Consider the following 26,541-nt stretch of genomic DNA (forward strand, 5'->3'; position numbering starts at 1 on the left):
TAGAATGGCTAAACTGGAAAGCTGTACAGAGAATATAAAGATCCAGCCTTACTTATGTCCATTTCTCTGAATGAGGTGATGAGGCATCTATGCAGCCCTTAGTATTTTAATAGTGGAACAAGCAGGTGAACTTTATTTCTTCCAGAATTTTTTTTTCCCCTTCCCAAAAGGTCTTTGGAGATACAAATAGAATTGGACCCACCTACTTCTATGCTTGGCTCTGAAGTATGCAAAAGGGGAAGGTGAGGAAGAACTGTTATATTCTATACATCTTATGCTGATTTAAGTGTTGTGAAAGAGGAGTTACTGCTTGAGGAGCTACCTTCCATCTTGCAGCTCCCTGCTGAGAGCAGGTGTTTTATGTACAGTAGGCTGACAATTGTTGTCTCTCTGCAGCATTAACATGCTGCTGATAACCAGCTGTTGAAACACATTGATTGGACCTTGTTGGCAATTGGAGCAGAATGGCTGACAGTTTGAAACTCTTTAAAACTGAATTTGGAGAGTGCAGAAATGTTGTGGTCAGCCAGGAGCAGGATGTGTGGGTCCCCCCGGAGTCTTCTCCCAACATTGCTGTGTTACTCTGATTGTTTTATGAGCCTTTGATGTAGGCAAAGCATGGAAATGTCTCAAATTTAGACTGAATGCAACTTTCTGAAAACTGTGTCCACTGAATTTGGGCTGCTCATTAAGAATGTAACTCTCCTGGTTGATAAGACTGTTAGAAGTTTGCAACATGTTACTCACAAATGGTTATTCGCTTGCCTGGACATTAGGGTGGGTGATGTGTCTGGTTTTTGGTTTTTGCAGTTTAGTGATGTTGCGCGTGTGCTTTCCTTGCGGTCAGTACTGCCTGTTGAAAGGGAGGAGGGTGGCTGTGTGTGCCCTGATGTCTGCCAGCTGTGGAAAGCTGGTGTGCTCAGGTGGCTGGCAGGGAGGGAAGAAGGGGAAGGAGGAAGCCTGCAGGGCAGATGGAGGCTGAGGGCATCCAGAGATCAGCAGGGAGCCTTGAGAGAGTGGAAAGGAAAAGAAAAGATTTTTTGCTGGGAATCTAGCAGAAATGTGTGGAATTTGTCAAAACATAAGAAATCACTGAACAGCTGCTGAATTGGAGAGCAAGATCAGAGGGAAGAGCCTTTGTTTTAAGGACACAGTGGTTAAGGTAATTTGTTTTCAGATACTGTAGTTTGACTTGGGTTGCAGACCTCATTAGTTTAAAAGGCTGTGTTATCCTCTTCTGTTTTATTCAAATCTGGTATTTAGAAATTGTGGATTTGGGGATCCCCTGAGCTGAGCCCTTGATGCAGTGACGAGCATGAGGAAGGGAGGGACTGGACCGGGGCTATGGTCTGCTTTGGTTACGGCTCTGCTGGGGGCTCTCTGGTCACACTGGCAGCTCCAGGCTTCTGCATACCCACAATGATCCCTGAGCTAACACCAGCTCAAAGTCTCAGGTTAGCCGTAAACCCGACAGCCCCCATTCAGAAAGTCCTCAGACACAAATGCTTTGTGGACTGTGAATGGTCCACCGGGGAAACTAACCTGTTGTCAATGGTTGTGGGTGATGGGCCCTTCAAGGACTACTTCAGAGTGTAACTGGGTGGATTGCATTCCCTGCTAGAGTTAAAGTGATAGTGTGAGTGCAAGGTGACTTGCTTTTGGAGCGTAAAGAAATGATTCTTTTCTTCTGTTGGGTTACTTTTCTGTCACACTAGTTCATTGTGTTGACATGCCTTACTGTAACAGAATGGCTGAATCTGATGCAAAGGATGAGGTGGGAATATGTAGTCAGGAGAGTGAGGCCATCTTTTCAGGATGGTTACACTAGACTGCATCCCTTAATGTGAGGTCAGCCTCTGCTTTTTCTGAGGGAAGAAAATCAAATTTCTCCCATGACTTGGCCACTTCTTGCGGATACCTACCTTTAGTGGAGATGTCTTGGTTCCTGTTGGTGTTTGTGTCTGTATGTGTATGAGGTTTGGTGGTTTTTTTTTTTTTTTTAGCTGTAGCAGCTAAGGAGTCATGACTTCACCTTACTTCAAATGATAGACTTTGTTCTGTCCTGCTGACTGTGTGACTGTGCTAGCTCTGAAACCTCTTAGATGTGGTACTATTTTTAGGTGCAGTCTGGCACTACCTACTTGGTTTACTATGGGTAGGAGAGAGACTAGATCTTTTTCAGGTAGTAGGCTGGTAGCAGCCCCAGTGAAGACAGATTTTTAGACATGTGAAATGGAAACAAAAATGCTTAAGGTCAATCTTAACACACGCCTTGAAAATGAGCAGCTGCGTTGTACCTGCTCTGACTTGAGCTGTCTTTTAGCTGGCAGGCAGATGTTGAGGTTACTTTTTTCTTTATATGATCAAAGAAGAAAGTAAATTTGTATTTGGATGACCTTTGCCTAGTTGCAGGTACACAAATGCATCATAAATGCTTAATGCCTTGCAGCTTGCATGCCCAGCTGCCATGTAGATTTGTAGAACAAAAGACAAAAGATTTGTAGAACAAAAGACAAAATGTTTAATATAGAAAATGTCAGTATGGGTGTGTTTATTGCTAAATGTTTCAAGCTACGCTGATATGATTCCTATTGTCCTCAGAGTGGTCTGCTTGGAAAAAATAAAGTTGTTTAATGGACTAGATTTAGTTCCTTGTGTTTGAAATGAAAGGATACAAATGTTTGAAAACATTCTGTTTAGGTAGCCCACAGCACCGTGAAGTTGAACTTTCAGGCTTTTGCTTGAGAGGTTTGAAAGAATTTCGTATTAAGTTTTGGCTTACTTTGGATTTGCTGGTATAGGAGGAATACTTTCGGAATACAGTAGTTGATGATAGAGTCTTTGTCTGTGCAACATATGGGATTCAGCTTTTGCATTTTCTTTTGTAGAAAGTTAATCTGATTTTTCAGCAAGATGGCTTCATTGTCACTGATAATCCTTCTTCTGTTGATGACACCTTTTGTGCTACCTGGTGTCAGCCTGATTTTGCTCGTGAGCTTTGATGATATCAGTACGTAATCTCTGCCACAGTAGTAAGTCTTTAATGCCACATAAGTGAAGAATTGCCATGCATGGTTTTGCTGCGCATCCTCTCAAGTTGTCCCTATTTAAATTAGCTGCAAAAAATAGCTTTGTATGGTTTGTAAGTATGCATATGTAGCGGAGGACTGGATCTGTACACTTGAGTGTGTAAGAGCATTTTTTCAAAACCCAGTGTTTCACAATGTGTAATGCTTCAGAGCTTGGCATGTTACACTGTCACTTTATAGTAACTAGGGTACAAGAACAGTGCGTGTGGAAGCAACTGAAATATTTGCCTTGACAGCTGTAACTTGTTCTGGTTTTGCATCCATAAAGAACCGTGGTGACAACTCCAAGATGAGTGTTTACTTCTGTTTGAAGAGATGCATCTCTTGTTTTCAGAGGCACTGCTTTTGCTCTGTATGGCTTCATTGACAGAGACAATGGTCTTGGGCATATGCCTGCCATCTTATCTGCAGCATAGTGTACCCAATGCCTGCTTTTGGCCTGGATTCTTTTCTGCTGGGAGCGTTAGAAGATCTCAGTTACTTTTACGTTGCTGTCCAGGCTAAGCTACTTGGCAGCACAACCAAAATAGCGATGTGCTGTGTGTACCGCTCTGCACACAGACTCACTCGGTGGGTAAGGAACAGTGAAAGGCCAAAAGTGTACTGATGTGTGATGCATCACAGAATCTCTGTAGATTGGAAGTCCTGAAATCTGTGTGATAACGGATGCAGATTTGTTGGCTCTTCGTCTCTGAATACATCAAGAATTGTTTTTGCAAAGATGCTAAAGCACAGTCTTGCCTGAAGCCATTTTTATCATTAAACATCATTAAATGTTCTGATACTCTGCTAGGCATGATGCTTCTGTGAAATGAAAAAGCTATGTGCATAAACATGTTCAAATAGGCAAATCTGTGCAGTAGCTTCTCAAACGTCTAGCTGACGACACCGAATAGGTTGATCTCTGAAATTTCCTTAAATTCGTTTTTCTATTAAAAAAAAAATGCATAAAACTGTGTCTTAACCAGACTGACAGAACTTTCCAGAAACTTCTGTACAGTAACAGCCTGATTCTTACTGTGGCAGCGATTTTTTTTTTTTTTTTTTTTTTTTTCCCAGCAGTTGAGACCTTAACATTGTACTGTTTCTGCAGCACGTGCAAGGTGAACGGTGCTTCTGTCCTTGAACTCCTGTGATTTTGTGACCTTCTCCCACACAATGTTAAGCAGATGCACGAGTGTTTTGACTAGATGGCAACCCCAAGTTTGTACATATTCGCAGGGATGCCATCTGTGCCTGCTGCCTTGCCCTGGGACATCTGTTCAGTAGCTTTAAGAGCATCTGCTTTAAGTGCTGGTGCTGCTTCTTGACAGAGGCTGTGGGGCTTCATTTGGCACTTGATCAGGAATGACGAAAGTTGTAAAGGCAGAACGATAACTCTGCTTTATTTATGTTTGAACATGATAAAGGGGAAGATTTCCAGAACTGATTGCAAAGAAGTAGTTTTGCTTTAGTTCTTAGAGCTTGTATTTGAGCATTTAATCATTATTGTGCTTACCAGATGGTTCTCTGTCTTCATTGTGGGATATCTTAGTGTCTCATCATAGGTGTTAGCTTTGTAAATATCAGAAAAAAAAAAGTGCTGTATACACTAAGGATATTCAGAAGGTCACGTATCCTAGAGCTCTTCTTGGGGTCTTATCTCACATGTTGTGTGTGAGCCCTCCCTCCTTTGGCCACTACCACAATCTGACAGCAGTAAAATTTTGAATGAAATGTGGTGGTGTTTGTCACAGGTTAAGGTCACTGCTGTGGTTGATATAGTGAATAGATGATTATGTTTCTTTAATGTAGATGGAGGATTAAGGCAACTCGCCTTAAAGAAATATTTTGCTTTTTCTGCTTCAGGTGTCTTACATATTCTTACTTAATGTTGATAATGACTTTTCCAATTTTGTTGGTCATTACATCCACAGCAGTTGTTACCAACTTTAAGTATACCTTCAGGCACCTTTTTTCTCCTGATCTAGAAGTGAAATGAGCTGTCAAATGGACAGTTAAATATTCACTATGGCTGTGACTAAAAGAAAGGGGGGGGGCAGGGAGGAAGGCATTAAACATCACTGAGTCAGGCTTTATCCTCTCATAACAATATTTGTGTGTGAGGTACATAGAGGTTGCAAAAGTTTTCAGACAGAACTGTAAAGCATCTTGATTGTGGAATAATATTCTGTAAAGCACATTGCATGATTTTAAAATACCCCAACTTTTTTGATGTGCATAAAACTAATCTGAATTTAGCAACATGTTTTTCTCTTACAGATTGGGATTTGAATGAGACACTGTGGACAGACCTATAAAAAGCATTTGAATTCCATAGTTGTATAAAAGAAGCCAGCAGTAGCTTAAATGCTTAGCAAACATGGAAATACTAGTAGTGGGAAAATTTTAGCCAAGGTCATATTGTATTGCCATTCCATAAACAGTGAGCTTTCTTAATACATGTGTTCTGGGAATTTAATCTATCAAAATACACGTTACTTTTGATCATGCTTGTTTAAAAAATATATTAAAAAAATCTTCACCAAGAAATAACAAATAAAACAAGAAACCATCACTCAGTGCTAACAAGTTGTCAAGTAGATGACTGTCTCACACCTCTCTTTCTTGGAAAAGGTCTTGAGGAGGGTAGCAGGGGGCTAACTGAGGTGGCAAGCTGACATGCAGGCTTCATGCAGATGTGATACAGAAGCAGAACTAGTTGTATACTCGGGGATCTCCCTTGGGCTTTTGATACGGATCTCATGGCAACATTGAAAGTTCACACTTGCTTACTGATGATACGCTTATTGAGGCGGTCCCAGATGCTGCAATCCATTTGGGAACCCGACTCGTTCTGTTCCTATGTTTTCTTCTTCCTCACAAAGTACTAGGAAGTACCTACAAAATACCTATTAGGGATTAGTTAATTTTCTCGCCTCTTGTTTGGTAGCTTCTGTTAATTCCCCCCTGTTATTTATTTACTTGTTGGTTAGTAGTAGATAAAAACTTGTTCAATGGCATTGCAAGTCAAAGATGAGATAGATACTGTAAAAAACCCAAAACATTTATTTTCTCTGGCTTTACTAAGTATTTTCTCACAGGTTGATGGTTTCTTGCCTAAGCTTATGTTATTCCACTTGTTTGTCTTCCATTCCATGATTTGCAAACTAGAACTTGAACACAGAGCAGGCGCATTTATTTTCAGAAGTGAATGGCCTTTATGTCATTGCTTTTTGAAGAGAATTTCCTCCACAGTATGGTGCGAGGAGGAAAGAGAAGGTGATGTTTGCTATTGAGAAAGCTATTTGCATATGAATTACATTCTAGTAGAGAAAAGACAACTACATTTTCTGAACTGTGAACATGGTGAAGTGTGTATGTAGTCAAGGTCTTGATGTGAATTTGTGCATCTTCAAAAAAAAAAAAAAAAAAAATCAGTGCAAGTGTTGGTTTACATTGCCTTGCATTTTTTAAATACTTGAATTAGGCGTAAGTTGGGCTACTCCAGCCAGTTTCTGCTGTTGAGATTTTGTTTACTGTTGTTAGTCTGAGCATAACTGCTTTTGATTTGCACTCGGTAAAGGGTGGTGAAAAATAGGTGCAGAATTTGTCTGCCATCATCTTTGTTTCCCATCAATGAAGAGGTAAAACCTGGTGTTGTGTGCAGTCCTGTGGCACTTAGCAGTACGTTAGGTGTACATGTATAAAAATGTCAGCACTGGCTATTGCAGTAAACTTTAACTAGTCACTTTTGTATTATATATATTAGTCAGGAGATTGACAAAAAACTCAGTGCCTAAACAACAAGCTGCTTTTAGACCTGACGTAACTATTGACACTAAAGCTTGTCAGATGCAAAACTATGTTGCTTTGCAATTCCCTATGCTGTTCAAATAATAGAGCATAGATGTGATTAAATACAGTATCTGAGCGACCTTTCCAGGATTGGGCTGTTGGCTTTTTATTAACAAGCAAAACATTGTGTGGTGAGCAATTAGCTCTGTAGCTATTGGAGATTATGAAGACTGAGTGCAGTAAGTGATGTGCTTCCTCAACAGCAGCTCGTCTTGCTCTCAGGCATTTAAGCTTCTATCGTCAATCATGTAAATATATATGTATGTATTTATACAAATACTTTGCGTGTAAGAGAGATTCTACAATGTTATGAAGCTTTCCCTCATTTTTTTGAAGTTTTGTGCCTCACTGCTGTTTATCTGAACAAGAGAGAAAGAAAATCTCTTTAAGACTTCGTTTTGTGCTTTGACAGCAGATGGTAATTGTGAAATGTTTAACTTTGTAAGTATGATGTCACTGACAGTGCTTGTCCTAGTGCTTTCCTGGCTTGGAAACACCAGCAGCAGTATCTTCTACATATAGACTGTGGTGTTACTGAGCATCAAAGTAAAGTAATAAAGATGACGTCTCCAGATTTCTTATGAATGTGATTAAGTTATTTTAATGTGAGGTGGTGGTGATTAGCAGTTAATCAACTTTCTGCTCTACTGTTTAGAAAACTCCTATTGCTCTGCCCTCTTTGTACATTCATGCCCATGAAACAGGCCAGTTCCTTCATAACACCAGCCTTTCTTATTTTTTCCACTCTGTACTGCATGTATTTTATTTGTACCTATGCCTGCTGTGTTTTCATACTGTTTTGATTTTGCCTTTGTCTGCTTGTGTTTTTTACTTTGCCACTTGAGTCTTTGATTCAGGTGACCTGATAATGCTCATATGTTGCATGAAAAATGTAATGGCAAGGCATCAGCAGGATAGAGGAAGGCTGGAGTTTCTATTTTGGTCAAGATTTATTGTCTTGGTGTTCCTCTTTCTAGTCTGTTGCAATCTTTTGCACATGTTCCCAGCTAGTGTTTTATCTCATAAGTAAGTTCCTCCCAAGGAACTCTGTTTTTCAGTTATGTTCTAAAAAGCCTCCACTTCACTGCTAAGAGCTATTCGTGATGGAGTGCGCACGCCTCATGTAATGCTTCTGCACACTGGCTGTTAGGGTCTGTGTACAGCCAAGCAGTGTAAAAGGCTTGTGTGTAAATGAAAATCAGCATCTGGATATTTACTATTTTGTGTTGCAATTAATGTTTGGAAGTAGATTTCATTATTCTACTGTTTTTGGGTTTTTTAAACCTAAACTAGCACCCATCTTTCAACTGCTGTGTTGAAACTGTGTGTTGTCCAGTAGGGAAAAACATGGCACTGTGGAGGTGGATGGGAGTAGGGACTGCCTAACATCTGCACTCAGTTGTAGAGTTATTTCTGCTATAAAAGGAGGTCTGCATCTCCTGCTTTCTATGCCCAGGGCTTCATTTTAGCAGGAAAAAAAAGAGAGCCTTGATTTGATATGCTGTAAGTGCTCTGTGTGAGCTGAGGTCCAAGAGATGATTTCACTATTTACACTGTCAATGTGCTACCACCTGGAAGGGCTAAAGTCACCTTAGGAACAGAGTTGGCTCCCCCCACCAGCATGAAGCCAGTTAAGAGCCATGCTTTGTTAGCTCTCCTATGACTGTGACAACTGGCTGAAGGTTTTGAATGCCTGATTGTTATGCCAGGTGTTGAGACACCTAATCCACCCAGGAGGTTTTGTTCCCTTGTAAAGCTGAACAATTACAGCTGTAACAATAAAAGTCAGAAAATGAGTTAAGCACAATTGCATGTAGGGGAGTCCTAAAAGGTAAATGTGGTTATTTTTTATTTATTTTTTTAAAAAGTGAATTTGCAAATAATAAATACAAATTTAATGATTTCCTAGCCTAGTGGTTTTGTACCTTAATGGCTTCTTTTTTTTTTTTTTCCTCAGTGGTATGTACAGTTCTTTATTTTTGCATTTCCTACAAATCCTGTGTTCATACAGAACATTTTGGTGAAAAGGATAAGGATCATTTTCTTGTAGTTGAACCCGTTCTGTGGGTAAAAAGAGGATTTCAGTTTCCAGGACTATTGAATGGTGTTTTGGACATGAGCTGTTCTTGTGTAGTTGGTATGCTTCTAACACACTGAATGTATAGTCTTGTTTCTCTGCATCTGTTAAAAAAATTAACAGGTAGCTAATCCATGTTGAGTAACTTCTTTATATTGTGACCTTCCATTTGGTGTTTGCTTAAAGAAGTCTGTGAATTAAGAAGAAAGTCACAGAAGCAATGAATAACCAAAAAATGGAACTGATTCTTCTTCATGTTTTACATACAGCTATTTTGAACTGGAGAGCAGTGGCCTACGGGATGAAATTAGATACCACTACAGGTTTAATGGGAAGTCAAGGACAGAGGTGTTCCCATACCGTCTGGCAGATGGACAGTGGCACAAGATTGCTGTGTCACTTAGTGCATCCCACCTTCTGCTCCATGTGGACTGCAACAGGTAGGAAAATATGTTCAGTAATTTATATTTCTTAAAAATACTGCTCTCTCCTCTCACACAGGAATAAAATTGGAAAAGGAGATTTTTTTTTTTAATACCTGATTTAAAAAGCATGGTTAAGCGCCATGGGATAAGAAAAGGAAAACAAAGCATTAAAATGAAACAATTCATTGAGATTATGAACAAATGCGGAAAAGGTTGATTGCTAACTGGGGAGTATTAAAGGCATCTCTGTAGTTTAGGCACTAGCTGATGGTACATTTGACTGTGATTGCATTTAAGTGTGATGGATTGGTGTGCCGTCTGTTCTGTTGTGAACTGCTTCACTCAGCATACCTGAAAACTTAAAGAATAGATAGATGTGTCAGAGGCATTTTAATTTTATTTTACATAATCAAGCAATGCACTTCTTACTGTTTTTCCACCACTGCCACCCTTGGAAACTTCTGAGAAGCCTAGAAGCTTCTTTTTGCATGTCTAGAACTGGTGCTTTGTGTTTTCTGAAGGGTATTCTGTCTGTCATTGCACTTTTTTTCCTTTAGAAGTTGTGAAGATTGCAAGATGGCAGATTGTCAGGATTTCAAGGAATAAAGAGCAGCAAACTTTGAATTTCTCTTCTCTAGAATCTCTCTTGCCTTGGGACTTGATCTCACATGTATTGAAGACTTTGACTTTTGCTAACTTAGTGGCTGATGAAACTCAGAAAACTTGAAGTTCGGATCTTCAAAATAGTCTTTAGGAATGAGGAAAATAAACGATCACTCTTGGTGTCTTCTGGCACTGAAATTAATACAAAATTATTTGACGGCTTCAGTGGGAGGATCAGCGTATGCATTTTTGAATTGTGACACTTAAATGGATAGAGTGAAGGTAGCAGATTTTTTTTTTTCCCCAAGTCTTCATTTCGTTCAGGCAGGCAGAATGAAGTTACATGAGTATTATGGCAGTATGTGGTTACTGGAACATTTGAAAAAACCTAAATTTTGACCAAAGTAATAATGTTTTGAAAAGAAGGTTATAACCATTTTCTGAAACTACATTAAGTACTGACAGTAAAAATCTAATCTCAAGGAAGGTTGCTTATTGAATCCTTTTATTTGGACCCTAGAAGCAATTAAATGCTTAAAGCAATTTTAATGTCATTGAGGTATGAAATCTACAATTTGTAAAGAATGTCTTAATTTCAGTTGTCTTACTTATCTCACCATTATTTTTTTATCTGTTATATTATTTCTTTGCTTAATACAGTATATACAGTATACTTTTTTATTTGTTTATTGATGTACTGGGTTTTGGGACAGGTTCCTCATGATCTGCTATGATCTCTTGTGGTAGTTTTTTTTGTGTTTGGTTGGGTTTTTCTTTTTCTTCCTTTTTTTTTTTCTTTTTCTCCTTTACAGACAGCAAATGTGTTTTAGGAAGACCCTTTTTAGCAGATTGTTCTGCTGCCTGCTTTCTTGCACACAATGTGAAAGGAAGACAACACAAAATGCCTGCCTGATGCAGAAGTCTATCCAGAAACAAGAGAGCTGCACATGAGAGTCATGGTGGTGACCTGATTTTCTCTACAACAACAAGCAGCAATAGATAAATACAGTTATGGAATGAGCTGTGCTATCATATAGGTGATAAATGTGTGTAGCTGTCTCTGTCAAGTAGCCCTAAACAGGACTGATCCATCTAAGACTGTTGCTTAAGATGGTACATCTCAAAGCTGTGCTCCCAGCATAAATCCATACCTAAATGCCTCTATTTGGCTGTGTATTTGTAATGTTTTATGAAAACTCTTGCGGAAAAGTAGTGGGAATAATTCTGAAAGCATGACTTGAGGGCAGATCATAGAAATTTAAATGAGGAAAAATAAAAGGGGAAAAAAAAAGGAAGTCTTAAGTTCCTGACTCAGCTGTAGCATCTCTGTTCAGTTAATTAGAGAATTTTGTGAATGTTGATGTTATAGTTTCCTTTATTATATCTTAACCCCCTACATCTTTGACTTAGAAGAGGAGTCAACATTTTCTTCATCTTTGTACTAGCATTTCCTGATGATGCTACAATAAATGTCAAAGATGTGAACATGAAGAGCAAGCCAATGAGGGGTACTTATGAGCACTACTGAAAATCCTAAGCCTTCCTCATGCTAGCGGTAGGAAAGCTGCAGCTGAAAGTATGCACTGAATCCAGTGTTAAGAGCTGTAGACTTTGCATGTAAATGTCACCATTTTAGGCTGGTGTGGTGTCAAGTGGCTCTCAGCAGAGTTCAGAATGCCTAATGAGAAGCGATGCTTCTGCAAAATTAATTGAACAAGTAACACATAGGGAAAGAGAATATAACTGCGGGCAATAGATTGACCTGTCCCATCTCCTGCAGAGATTGTGTGTCATCAGAACAAGAGTTTAACCTGAAGTGTGCCTGTGTAGTTGAAGTTCTGTCTTACTTACTGTTCTTCCCCTGTAAAAAATCAAAACAAAGCAAAAAGGAAAAAAAAAAGATGAACAAAATTAAGCCCTTGATTACTACCAGATTTCTTTAAGCGGGTTGCAACATTGCTTCCTTACAGACACGCATTAATTTGTAAAATGGCATTACTGCTTTTGTCTGTGGCTGTGGTGATATGTTATACATTTGGAAGGCTATTCTGAGTGATTTGTGAATGCAGTGTTATTAAAGTACACTTGTATCTGAGAGTGCATTGGAAGTGATTGCATTGAGAAAAATATCCAGCCACAACCTAATTTTGCTACAGGATTTGTACTGATATTCGAAACTAGTCTCTGGCCTGCAAAAACTGCAATAGGTCAGAAAACGTTGGAGATGAAACTTTTAATTTGTAAACACAGTCGAATCTACTTTTATGCTTCCCAGCCTAATCAACCACATTGCTCTGATTTGTAAAATTGCTTTGACATTTGGTACTTGATTGTCTTTTGGATTCAATTCAAAGCTGACTTTATTTTTCAGACCTGGATAGGTTAGGGAAAAGTACTTGAAAACTAGTCAAAGCCTTCAGTGCTTTTAAGAGTCATCTTTAAAACAGTGTAATTGCCTCTGTTCTAATGAGGTGTAATATGGTGGGGGGGGCATATGTATCAAAGGAGCTGTATTTCCCCAGTACATGTCCTTTTGAAATCTGCTCCTGCTACATCTTACATGCTCCTTTAGGTGCTCCTTCAAGAACAAGGGGTGAGACTTGTAGCTGGGTTTGATGCTAGAGCTTGCAACCACTGATGCAGGAAGATATCTTGGAGCCCGGACTGAAAACCTGTTGAATGTCGCTGGACTCCTCTCACTGACTTAGAGAGCCTTTGTGCTGGGCTTACGCAATAATCTCTCACCAGGGATACATCTCAGACAACTGGCATAATAAGCAGTGGGTGTGCTTGCCAATGTGTTTTTAACATTCTACTAAAGTTCTGAAAGCTTAGAAAAATGAAAAGACCACATTAATTATAAAAGTACCACTGATGTGCAGGTAAAACCTGTGCTGAAACTAACATGAAAATTAAGTACGCTGCTTTTAATTTTGTTGTATCTCCAATGCTGAGTCCACTAGTGGTGAATGAAATCTTGTTTCAAAATATCGGTGATGTGTAGGATCTGTGCTCCCCTACTTTAGGGAAAAGACGCTTGCCGGGGGCTTTCCGGTGAGTGTTCAGGTTGAGCTAGAGCAACTGTGTCATTGTCAGAGGGTCCTTAAGTTACCTATGGCACTAAAGGGTTAATATATAATGAAAAAAACACTTTTGCCGGGCACCTTCACAGATTTGGCCTCTTGGGGGACCAGAGATAAAGGACCGCTGTTCATACCTGTGTTGTCAGGAGATTTGCAACTCCCAGAGACTGGCATAGTCCTACAAGAGCTGGTGTTTGTCTTCACTGGGAGTTACTTTCAGCCGTAGAGTGTGTACTGTTGCTTGTGGTACCTGACTGGCCGCTGAAATGCTTGCCCCCTATAGCAGTAACGACCCAGGAAAATGTTACTTTTAACAGCGTTAAGAGAAGGTGAGGGACAGCATGGAGCCTACAGTTTAAGAGGTGATAGGCACTGTATCAAGATATATTTATTGACAATTTATTTAATAAATATAAATTCCAAATTGCTCTCAGTGCGTGTAATTAATCTGGGGAGGTAAGCTTGGAAGGTGCTTGCTTTATTTTTTTATTGTTGTATTTCTCAATAACCATATTACTACAAAGGTACTCACCTGTTCAGACAGTATTGGTATTCCTTTCCTTGAACTCTGTGGGCGTAAAACAGGGAAAGGCACTTTGTTGCAAAAATTAATGTTTTCCAGTGAAAGAATGTGCTGGAGTGCCTTTTACTATGAATGCAGCTGAGGTTTTGATGGATGCTCTTAGCTGTTTGATGGAGGGGGTTGGTAAGAGCATAAGAGAATAGATTATAAAACTGGAGCAGGCTTGGAAGTAGTCTCCAACTGAAAAAAACACGTTGTCTGCTTCTTTTATGTTTCTCCTGATAGAACAGCGCATTAGGGAATAAAAAATGCATGAGCAGTGAGAACTTTTTAATTGGAAAAATAAATAAATTAAAGCAACATAATCCAAATATGGGAATCCAAGACCTCAGAGTTCTTATAAATAAGATATTCTGGCTGCCAACCTGAGGTTTTCAACTTACCTAAACAAAGTCCTATGACTTTAATTAAAATGTAATAAATTTAAAGAAGGTTAAGGAATGTGTTTAAAAGAGGGATTCACTGCTTTACTTACTGTAAAACACTTCCTCTTGAGAGAAGATGGCATGGTGGCAGTGTTATGCAGCTAGGTAATTTACTCTCAACATTTGAATGTGTTTTTGTGACCCAGATTGCCGCTTTGCTCTTTTAAGCTGTAGCAGAAGCTGTCAGAGAAATGGTTACTTTGGTGGAGTGCTATAATTGTGCATTACAGGTGCACCCAAATTCAGATGTCTGGCATTGTGGATTGGAAGTTAATTTTCACCTACCGATTGTCCCTTTTGTTTGACAGAAAGGCTATAAACTTTTTAGCATGAGAGGGATCTCCAGCTGGCATGTGGCGTCGGCTGCTGTCAGGCCTGTATCATTACAGTTACTGCAGTTAAGCTGCAAGGAATTGTTCAGGATGCATTCAGCATTACTTGAAAAAAGATTTTTTTTTTTAAAGCAGTTTTTTAATAGCCAATTAATTTTTCATTGAATGGCTAATGCAGCAGCAGAATGGTAGTATGGGTGTGAGTGAAGACTGAATGATAAGTTTTAACCCAGCCCTAATTATGATGAAGATTAATTTTTTTCATTGCAGAAAAGTCAGTTGAACTTTTTTTGTGGACTGCAGTGATAAAATTGGGAGAATATGAGCATTTATGAAAGTGCTGAAAAAGTGCTATGGAAAACAAATGATAGCAATCCGTACCTGTGCCTGCCTTGGATCCTTTGACCACCCCTAGAAGGCAGCAACCACTTGCACAGGTACCCGGGGTGCCATGCTGCAGTGAAGCCTCACACAGCTCCTGCTTGGAGAGGAGCCTGCATCCGCTTTGGTTTCTTTCAGGATATGATCAGAGTCCTGCTGAGCAGAAGTCAGCCTCTGGGGGTTTGGTTAAAGGTCTTCAATAAGAGCTTGTGGCAGTTCCCTGACTTTTAGGGACTTGCAGAGCCAGAGTTTGGTAGCTGCAAAGCCCAGCTACTGCTGAATGTAGTCTTAACACTGTTTTTTCTGATTTAGAACTGGGGACTTGGGGTATTTTCCGGTGAACTGAAAATGTTGATAGACAGGTTGATGGCTTCAACAGGGCATAATGTGTTATGCTTTACCACTGCCATCTTGCATTTATTGTATTTGTATGCTATGGGCGTGTCAGGGAGAGAGGATGGATAATGGTAGAGGAAATAATCTTAAATCAAGGCTGGCAAGCCTCGAATGATTTTGTCATTTCTTAAAGTGTGTGAATAGGCATATTACCCCATTCTCAGATATTTTTTATGTTGGTTCAATATACTTTTAGACTTTTTTTTTTTAATGTCAAAGCAATAAACCCTTAAATTGGGGTGATTACTTACAAGAGCAGTCTGACAATTTAGCCTGCATAGTTTGAAATGTATCTGGATATTTGTTTCTGTGGAATTTTTTCAGGGAGAATCTCTTGTTACTTGATTCTGTTTTCTTTTCATTTGTTGGAGTGCTGATGGGGGTCTTATAGAGAGAGAGGTGAGCATGGTATATGTGAGAATCAACCAGATAGAGCAAATGTTTTGAGTTCTTCCATTTCATATTGTAAAAACAACTATCTTGCTCCAGCCAAGCACATGAACTGAGATCCAAAACATAAATGAACTCTTCTGTTTGAAGTGGTTAGCTAAACTCAGGAGTTTAGAACTGGAAGTCACACAGGGTAATACTGGAACTGAATTGAAAAATGGTAGCATAATTTTAGTTAAATACTTTTATAAGTGTTGGGCCTTTGCCAAGGAACAGATGAGAGCCCCTCTGAACTATTCAGAAGCTGACTTGGGATCTGAGTCTCCATATAGCAAACAGTACAGAGTCTTTCCAAATGATCTGAAACCTCCTGAGTGCTGTGGGGGTGTGAGAGGGTGACTAAACAAACAGGGCTGAGACTGATGAGATCTGTGAAACCAGTCTGGAGTTTTATGAAGTGGTTTAGTACTTGGGGAGTCTTTCTTTGAGAACTTGGAATAATTATGAAAAGGTAATTCTTGTCAAAATCCTCAGGTTGACTGCAGGTAGGTGGAGACTGCTTGCCTGCATTTATTACTACCCAGAACCTGACAGTCCACATAATGGCACCATTTAGTGACAGAGTAAACTGATGACACTTAGTGGCAGACAGTGGTGCAAGAGCAGTCGTGTTTATTCCTTGGGTGTGGGGAGCTGGGGTGCTCAGAGGTGGAAGCTGTCAAGGCTTGGTAACACTGTGAGTGTGGCTGTTGTGGCTCTGGGGTGTTAGGCGATGGCGTGGATCTTGCTGCAGCAGCGGTGTAGTATCCTCTCTTTCCCTTCACATGTCATGCAGAACCACTTGGCATATTTGCAGGCTCAGCTGTGTGTGAGAGTTGTCTCCAGGCCTCCATTATGTTTGGATGGTCTTGCAGCATGTAAGGAGGTCAAGTGGGCTGAATGCAGGGGCAGCCGAGTTTCTGGTCCTGGACCATAGGGTGAGAGCTGCTTTGGAAATGTGCTAATTGAGAGAATGGCAATGGCAGTCCGGCCTCATGCTTCAGAAGGTGAGGTATTTCTGGGAGGTGAGGAAGTACTCCGTTTCTAAACGGATAACTGTTTAGTGAGCTGGTTAATGTGTTTCTTGGTTTTGGTGGTGGTTTTTTTTTTTTAAAAAAAATAAATATCAGATATTGGCCACTGCTTCTAGTTAAAATACTTTAATGATATGAAGAACCATTGTTGTGCTCTGTATTGCCAAATTAATGATACATTGAAGGAGCAGTAAGGTGAAAGATCTTAGTTTCATCCTCAGCATAGGAGTAAGGTAACATGCCATTTCCAGTCCTGTAAGTTGTTTTCACGTCTGAGACCAGTCAGTAATGAAAGTATCAGCAGGAGCCGCATTACTTAATTGAGCTGCAATTTCAGTGGCATACCCTTCACCATGTCAAAAGTGAAAGGAAATAACTAGCACTGTGTCAACTAATACAAACGAAGGACTTCCTCAGCCCTACCTGAATCTTTGTGCCGTGCCAGCCACTTAACTTAAACTTGACGGAAAGACATGCTGTGCTGTGTACTTGGGGTGAAATCCTGGCCCCAGTGAAGTCTGCAATGAAAACTCTCATTGACTTCAGCTGAGCCACGCTTTCACCTCGTGAGTATGTCAGATGTTGTGAGAAATGAGCTCCAAACCTGAGTGCTGTCCCTGGAGAGTGCTTTTCTATTTGTCTGCCTGGTAGTTGCCATCAAAACTTAATTTTAGAACCGATATAATAGCTTTTTCTATGTTTACTGTATGTTTCATACACCTCTTCAGTCATGGCCAATTAGTTACTATGGAGTGAGTGCAATGTTATCTTTCAAACCACCAAGGCTAAAATGGGCAGTTGAAAAACACCATGGGAGAATGGAGATGTGGTTTATCCGATGAACCTGTGGTAAGAACTGAGGAACATGGAACCAGTCTGCCCTCCATGGGGTTAGAGACAGTGGCTAATGGGGAGAAGTGGCAGCTCTGGGGAGAGGTAAGTGCTGTTGCACAGCGCTGAGACAACACTAATGGGAGGGCTCTGGCCCGAGTGTGGCAGCAGAGGCAGGGTGTTAACAAGGAAAGCCTGTGATCCTCAGCCTGCAGTTACCTTCAGTCATGAAAGGGAATTGGCTCTGGAATATGGGTGAGATTATTTTATGATTACATACAAATCACTTTGTATGATGGTATGAAGCTCTTGATGAGATGATCCTGTGACAAGATACACTGTAAGGCAATTAACTTCTCAGCAGATGATTTTTTGGAGGGGCGGAAGAAGCTGTTTAGTAGAAAGGTTGCTTATGGCTGGCTTCCTTTTAAATTTCTTTTTTTGTAGCAGTACAGAAAGGTGTGGGAATCAAAAGCTTGATTCTTCTTGCAGTGGCACCTGTCTTACTGTACCAGGTAAAGTGACTTTGGGGCCGAGAGTAGCGTGAGACAGAAATGACGAAGGTTGCATGTATTTTGTGGAAAAGGACTGTTTCTAAGCTGTAAGTTTACTGTGCTTCAAGTTCTGCTGTAATTGCCAGTTGCAAATACCTGTGCGCTACAGATCTTAGGCCAAGGATTGGCATGTCTTGTGACAAACACCAACAGTAATCCTAGATGATTACACCTCCCCCCCCCCCCCCCCCCCCTTCCCCGACAAAATGGAGATGACATAAGCCATTTAACCATGGTTTTACTTCTCTTCTGGTAGAGTTGTATTCTGGGGTTAGTTTTGCTGCAAGATCTCAAGTACCACATTGCTGGCAGCTTTGAAGAAAATTAACTCTATCCTAGTCCAAAGCAGTAGAGTTGCCAAAGTTGCAATGTGCAGTATCCATTTGGGTATCAAACTACCTGGCTTGATACTGAAAATCACATATTTCTGCCTGGAAAAATATGACTAATGCATGTGCAATGAAATGCAGTGTGATCTGGATACATTATCTTAAGATAAAGTTGACCTCGTAATTTGTCGTCGTTTTTTTCCCCACAACTCTCGAAAGCCCTAAGCAAAAAGCCCAATTTCTATTTCTGCTTAGTGTGACTCAAAGTCTTTTCTGGGTTTCTTGCACTTTCAGGAGTGCTATGTTTGTCGTACGAAGATGGGTAAACACTGCAGCCTTGTAGACAGGCTGTTAGCTGAGAGTTTAGGCACTCTTTTTAAAAAAGACTGTTATCATCAGGAACCAATTGTATCTGTTTCATCATTTGCAAAGTAAAGTTAATAATACTGACCTTACTTTCATAGGTGTTTGAATTCACCTCAGTGTCTCCAGATGAATTATACCATTCAGATGTAGTACTTTGTGAACGAGAGATTTCTGCACTTCGTGTGGTCATATCATTTAGTGTGTCCAGCCCTCTACTTTGAACCAATAACAATGACTGTTTTTAGTTTAATGCCCCAAAAATACGGTTAAATTTCATCAATAAATTTGTGGGAAACTGAAAAGCCCAATGTGTTTTGTAAAGAAGGCCCCACACAGGCAGATAATATCTCTATGAATTTGCCCTTATTGAATTTATCTGGAGAATAAACCTCCAAATCTGACAGTGAAATGTGCTCTTCTAACCATCTTTGCTTGCATTTGTTTTATTTCCTCCTGTTTGTTAGAGGGTCTTGAAAGTTAATTTGCATTTCTCTTGAATGAAAAAAAGAGATTGCTTGTAGAGTTTTATTTGGATACATATGTATTTTTAAATTTACATTTGTAGTTGGAATAATTAAACAGCAGTAAGAGTACATTAACTTTATCTCTGTAGTTATACAGGAAAATCAATGAAATCATTAAGGTGACAGTTTGAAGAGAACTTAAAAACTGAGTATTCACTCTTGTGTCTTTTACCTAAAATATATACTGTTACTGGACATCTCCAATTTTTTTTCTTCCAGAGCTGAACAAGAACTTTTGATTAGATAGTGTTGTATATTCAAAATTTAGTAACAAAAGGCTTCCTGAAAAACTGGAGGTTTTAATCTAAATTGCTTTCCTCTGTTAAGTGATTGTGAACTCTTAGACTATGACAGAGGAGATAGCATGAAAAATCAAAATTTCCCTCGGGAAGATTATTTTCCTGAAACAGAATACTGGAAACTGAATGAATGATTCAGTTAAAGTTGCTCCAGAACTGAATGCATGTCAAATAATGCATCCTGTCTGTAAACACTATCAAGAAAATCCAATCATGTTGGTATTGACACGTTTTCATTGGGAAGCATATAGGAAACAGGTTGAAAGAGAAATATGTAAAGATAGCCTAGAATTTCTTTTTAAAATCAGTTCTTAATCCCTTCAGAAGAATAGACAAAAAGACAAATGCCATTATTGTATCTTGAAGCTAGGGACTGATATGATTGTCAGTTTCTTTACGCAGCTGGGATTCAGAAAACATGTTGGGCAAACTTTTTAAAACAGCTGCCTATTTTTATATAATGGGCTGTATCAGGAGGCCTGACATTTGCTATTTCAGATTTACTGAGGTTTTGCAGCCGCAGCTGGAGATGGCAACAATGGTTGCCAACACAAAGGTGGTCAATACCTCTGCAAATTAAATTAGGAGAAAGGCTGATGCAAAACATGGGGGAACTTTCCTCTCTCCTCCAACTTCCTATTACAAAAGTTTGAGAGTGCTATTTCAAAAACTGCCATGAACAGTGTGTTATTTTGTGTGATTTCTCTGTAGTCTTCAGTTTATTTAAAGGATCTGAGAATCCAGATGGGTGTTTACAGGGTAAGGAATGGTTGTGAGAGTGTGTCAGTTTTGATGATCAGGTTTTGAATTGCAAAAATCTTTTTTGGTGATTCACCCTGATGTCAGCAAGGGCTCCTGTGCAGTTATATTGTAGGGGCCTTGAGAGAGTAATTATTTTGCTGTATGATGAATCACACCCTAGAAATACTTATGTCTCTTCATTGATAAATGAAGTCAGTCTAGAGGACTAGCTCCACTGTAGGTGTAAACTTTTTAGACATCTAAAATGGGGTGCCATGAATTCAACACCTCATCAGTACATGGAGGTTTATAGCTTCAACAGAGTAAGTATGGCAGCCATATCAGGAACAAAAAAGCCTGCTCTTGGGCTGAGACCAGGGACTGAGAAATAGGGTTCCTGCCATGCCTCAGCCGCAAGGGTATTTTGTCTGCAGCTATTTATTTCTTCATTGTACTACAAATAAAATAAATCTCTTTGGTTCATATGTTGCCCACAAATTTTGGAAGGCATGTTCCTGTTTAAGTAACCTACTCTTATTTTGGAGCTAAAATAATTTGGAAATTTCATGATTTGGTGTGCTACTTGGTAGAAACTGTTAGAGTTGTGGTCTATTTTATTGTTCAGAATTTTAGGCAGTTGCATCTCCTGAGCAGTCCATGTTGGCCAACATATTCTAATACAAACGGACACAAAGTTTATTTTCATGTTCTGCTGAGTATTTTGGCTATTTCGAAAATGTTTCTGGCACGGCAAATATTATATGTATGAAGTAGAGCGGTATCTCCACAAAAGTGGAAATACACTTCAAGTGTTACGTGCAACTTTAACAAGCAAAACTTAAGAAACCTTTGCTGTAAAAGACAATTCCATGACACATTTTTTCCAGAGGGAATATGGCCCGGTGTGTGAGGCAGTTAAGCCTCAGTCGTGCCTAGACTAGTGGCTTAGCTCTCCTTGACTCCATCCTTGTGATCTTAGTCAAACAATTTCTGTGTTTCAGTTTGCACACATGTAAAATGAGGATATTTCCCTGTTTAACAGAACATTATAAAAATGATAAAAATAATTTTATGTTGCGTGGGTGTAAAGGAACTGTCCCCTTGTCCAGCAAAGCTTTATTTCTAGAGAGGTTCTTCCTCTATGCAGAGAAAGGTGTGTGTATGTGTATTTGCAGGCAAATATTTTAGATGTTTCCTTTAAGGAATCCACTGATTATTTTATACTTTTTCTGTTTTCTGTATATTGTATTCATATGTCACAGACCCCTGTTTGGAACGCATCCTTGAAAAAGGTGTTTCTAAGGATTCCGTAAGAATATTTAGTAAACTGAAGTGTGCAGCTAAGGTAGAGATATAGATACAGGACACAGGGATATCATGGGTCTTTGCCAGTTAACAGGTGTTTTTCTTACTACATTTAGCTAAATGGATCAGTGGTTAGTGGATGTATTTTGACCAGGAGTGTTTCAAGAAAGAAGGATTATGGTTGTATTACTCCAGGTTTATGGTTTAGCTTCTTTGAAATATGTCAGTGTAAAGTAAGGGCAAATAAAGCTTTCTCCTGGAAAGTGAATGCAGTAATCATAAATCTGAAAGTCTGAAGTATGGAGTAGAGCTTCCATTAACCTAGAGACCTGGGTCTCCTCATGCTGGAGGGGCTATTCAGTCTGCAGTAATTTTAGAGACCACAGTTCCCTGGAGTCCTCTTTCTAAGCATTCCTGTTCTCGTGAAGTGTATTGCGCATTTCTCTTGTGTGGGTGTCAAAGCCAAATGTATTGGAAACTGATCTCCAAGGAGCTCTACACCAGCACTTCATAAACTGAAAGTGTAGTAGATATAATTTAGCTATTCATATGCCAAATACAAAGTATTGGTCAAGCATGGATAAAGCTGTATAAGGTGACACACCTCGACGCAGAAAATCAAGCAAGGGAATAAGAGTGATGTGGAAGCTCATTGTAGTGGTAAAAAAAGAAGGATCCTTTTGTGTCTATTCAGCAACAGCAGTTTTTCAGCCTGGCAAACACCTCTTCCAAAAGAATGCCAATACAGAAAAGGGATCAGAGCAAGGTTTTTCCCCCACTTAGCAAGCAGTAGTTCTAAGGGAATTTCATCTTTAAGTAGTAACTTGTCTTATTACACTTTGAGATATGTTACGAAATGTATGTGCTTTATGGTTTTGTCTGAGCATAGAAAACCCCTGAAAAATCAGTAACATTTGATGGATTTGTACGTGGCCTACATACGTGGGTAATCCCAATGTCGGTGTGAAAACCTATTCCCAACTACTTATGCAAGTGCCACCTTAAAAATTTTGTATGGATGAGGTGTCTTCACTACCCATGAAGTCTCTGTCCTTAAAAACCTGCTCTAGGAGTGCCAAACTGCTGCTGATGTTCTTGTGATTTAGAACATGAACCTGGTGTCCAGGAGATGTGCCCAGTTCCTGGCTTTGTTCCAGCTGCACATCAGTCAGCTCTGCTGGCTGTCAGTTGCCAGTGCATGTAGCTGGTGAAACTGCCCACTGATATTTGAAAATGCTTGTTTTCATCTTTATTAAATCCACTGATTGAGACTTAGTAATGTTATCATGTTTCTTTGCTCATATTAATTTTCAAATGCTTCTTCCATGCGCTTCTAGTTGTTCGTTGTGTAGCTGTTTTACCTTTGTGTAGTAGCTTCCAGTCTTGCTGGAAATGTCCCTTGGATCCTTGGATTTTTTTTTTTTTTCATCACTCTCCCTTTTTGTCAGGAGTGACAGGGTGCTTTTTCTTTTTCTGTGTAGTTTTTTTTGTTTTAATCCTTCATTAGAGAAGCAGTATAAGGTGAACCACGTTCCTTGTGATGATTTTTTTTTTTGACAGTTCTGAATTCAGATGTGCTTTTTGACCTTTTCATTTCTCAAGAGTATAGAGGGGATTACAGTGGTAGCAATAAGCTGTGTGTATGCCCACTGGGGCTTTTTGCAGATGTTTACCAGTATACAGTAATAAAGTGAGCTCACGTTGTTCACAAACCAAATAGTGTCAACCAGAACATCTTTTTATATAGGAAGATAAGTAAGGACTGATCTGCTTCTCATGACTTCTCTTGAGTCCTAGGCCTATTCCTTCATGGACAGATCTACAGTGAAGAAAACCAACCAGTCCCTTACACACATATGGCATAAGGCACAAACCAGCCTTTAACTGGGGAATCCTGACCGTGTGTCTTATGGTGCTTTCTGAAGAGACTCTGGAAGGACAGTCACTACAGCCTTTTCCACATAGATTGAAAGTCTTTGTTAAATTGTCAGAAAAGACATGATAAACCACTTTAGCCTGTCTCTGATTAGTCTTCCTTACTTGCTGTTGTTGAACCGTCATATAATGATGTCAGTTAGATTTTGGCGTTTTTACATGTAATTGCAGACATATACTGTAGAGTTGCTTTAGAAACTTTAACTAGGCTAGGTGAATAAAAATCAAATGTTCTTCAATAAAGTAGTGTTGAACCTGGCCAGATTGGGATTTTGTCTGCTCGCAGAAATGGAGTTCTTTATGGAATATTGACTAGCCTTTTTATGAGATTAGAAAATTTTCCGGTGACAACATAATTAACCTAAGCCATGAGTGAAGGTATGTTATATATGCAAAGAGAAATCCCTAATGTGATAGTGCAATTCGGTGATTGGTTTTCTCAGGGAGCATGTCAACTCTTTGTTCCTTTTTCAGCATTTTGCACAAGTTTTGCATCTGAGTAGATCTTCAATTTTGCATGAGGTATGGCAGAAGTGGTCTACTTACACCTTAAAATATTGATAGAGAGGGTCAATGCAAAATTCCTATAATTCTCAAAACATGGTTTAAAAGAATATACTCTTGTTTTGCTGTTGGAACAGGTAAAACAGCTCAGCATGGTAATTTTATAGATAGTAAGAACTAATTAGCTAGTGGAGGCAGGAATTTCCTAGAGCTTTGAATGTATCATGTTGATGAAATGTGATGAATTAGGGCTGATGATAATTATGATAAACCCGAGCAATAAAATCATGAGTGTTAGAAGTTGCCTTTGGACTCCTGTACTCACATCCTTATGCTGAAATTTTCACATACTTATTTTGTTCTTAGGTTTGAGATAGTTTTTGTTGTTTCTTTTTAAGGAAATACTAAGTTTGCCTCTAGTTTTTTAGATTGCTTCCATTTGGTTTTCACAAATAGTTTCCTTCATTTCTGGATAGGCAAAAGTTGGTGGAATATATAAGACTCTGTACTTTGATAGAATTTTTTTATGGACCTTTCTTGAAGTTCTTTAATACTGGGAGGTTATTCTATGCCTCTGCAAATGTCTGAATTTTCCAATAACATGGCATGGTGGGTTTGACCTTGGCTGGAGGCCAGGTGCCCACCAAAGCTGCTCTGTCACTCCCATCCTCAGCTGGACAGGGGAGAGAAAAATGTAATGAAAGGCTCATGAGCCAAGATAAGGACAGGGAGATCACTCGGCTATTACTGTCATGTGCAAAACAGACTTGACTCAAGGAAATCAGTTTAATTTTTTACAATTCAAATCAGAGTAGGGTAATGAGAAATAATCTCAAATCTTAAAATACCTTCCTGCCACCCCTCCCTTCTTCCCAAGTTTAACTTTACTCATGATTTCCTTTACCTCTTCCCCACAAATGGCACAGGGGGATGGGGAGTGGGGGTTGTGTTTGTTTCATCATGCGTTGTCTCTGCTGCTCTTTCCTCCTCACACTCTTTGTCTGCTCCAGTGTGGGGTCCCTCCCATGGGAGATAGTCCTTCATGAACTTCTCCAGTGTGAGCCCCCCCCAGGTGGGTGCCGTCCTTCAGGCCCAGCCTGCTCCGGCGTGGGCCCCCCTGGGTCACGCGTCCTGCCAGCGACCCTGCCCCAGCCTGGGCTCCTCTCTCCATAGGACTGAAGGTCCTGTCAGAAGCCTGCTACAGCATGGGTCCCCGTGGGGTCACAGCCCACTTGGGGCATCCTGTTCCCTAGTGTGGGGCCCTTCCTGGGCTGCAGGTGGGGATCTGCCCCCCCCCGATAATCTCCATGTGCTGAGGGGCACAGCCTGCCCCGCCGTGGGCTTCACCATGGGCTGCTGGGGAGCTTCTGTTCTGGCACCTGGAGCCCCTTCTGCCCAACCTTGGTGTCTGTGCAGTTGTTGCTATCACACGTTCTCATATTTTCACTCTTCTCTTCTGGCTGCTGTCGTGCAGCAGACTTCCCCCGCACCCCCCGCTCCCCCCTGCCTTTTTAAATATGCTGTCCCAGCTTCTAGCAGCTTCTCATAGAAAGCCACCCCTGTAGCCCCCCTGCTACCAAACCCTTGCCACGCAAACACGATACATGTGGCAACTTACAATGTGAACATCAATGATTGCACTTGGTGGGCCTGTGCTAGAAAGATCTGGAGTGTAAATGGGAAGATAACTGTGCAGTGAGTTGACTGAGTTGCATTTTTCTTTTGTGTTCATTTTTCATGTTTGTTTTAAAGCCATAGTTTTAAAGAAAAAAATATTTTTATCCCTTTTAACCGTACAGATAATTTCACCCCTTTAAGCTACAGGTCTTGACACATTCGGAGTCTTTTCTGTTGGCTGCCACACTGGTGTGATTACACAGCAATGCATGCTCCCCGCGAGCTGCACAGTAATGGAAATATATTTCGTCATCGTCTCAATAATCCCTATTAAGCATGCTGCTTTTGTTATGAAGCAGTGAGTTCATGGCTCCTACCAATCTGACATGGCAATATGAGAATCCAGGGTCAGTAGCTTTGGTCTTGAATTTTTCATTTTCTAAAATGATGCTGTTTTTGTAATAGTCTGAGTTCCTGAAAAAGGTGTTATGGAAACTTCATTATAGCTTTTTAAAAATAAACAAGTAAAAAATTCCAAGTGAAACCTTTTTAAAACTCCAGGTACTTACCTTAATGAATTTAAGAATGCTGTGTTACAGCAATTTTTCATGAATTAATTTTAGATATTTGGTATGTACATTACTGCATTCTTGTGCAAGTTTACAGTACCTAAAGTTTGCTTATTGACCTCGTGTTACTTGTTGTCATTGTTATTTCTTATTGCTATTATTTCTAGTTCCTTGAAGAATAACCAATAAATTGTCCCTGTAGTGCTAGGTACCAGACATACGTAAAGAGGTCCCCTTCTGTACCAGATAGGTGCTAGAGACATGGGCAAGCTG

General features: G+C 39.9%; 1 protein-coding gene across 4 annotated transcripts in view; it reads left to right on the forward strand.

Annotated features, from left to right (window-relative positions):
• Positions 1 to 26,541, forward strand: part of NELL1 (neural EGFL like 1) — a 292,061-nt gene that overhangs the window by 31,142 nt on the left and 234,378 nt on the right. For all 4 annotated transcript variants that reach the window (XM_056354990.1, XM_056354987.1, XM_056354989.1 and 1 more), the window contains exon 4: positions 9,273 to 9,443. In XM_056354990.1, the coding sequence (XP_056210965.1) occupies positions 9,273 to 9,443 (171 nt within the window). The remainder of the gene's footprint in view (positions 1 to 9,272; positions 9,444 to 26,541) is intronic.

The sequence above is a fragment of the Falco biarmicus genome, chromosome 10 (genome assembly GCF_023638135.1).
Source record: "Falco biarmicus isolate bFalBia1 chromosome 10, bFalBia1.pri, whole genome shotgun sequence".
Taxonomy (NCBI): domain Eukaryota; kingdom Metazoa; phylum Chordata; class Aves; order Falconiformes; family Falconidae; genus Falco; species Falco biarmicus.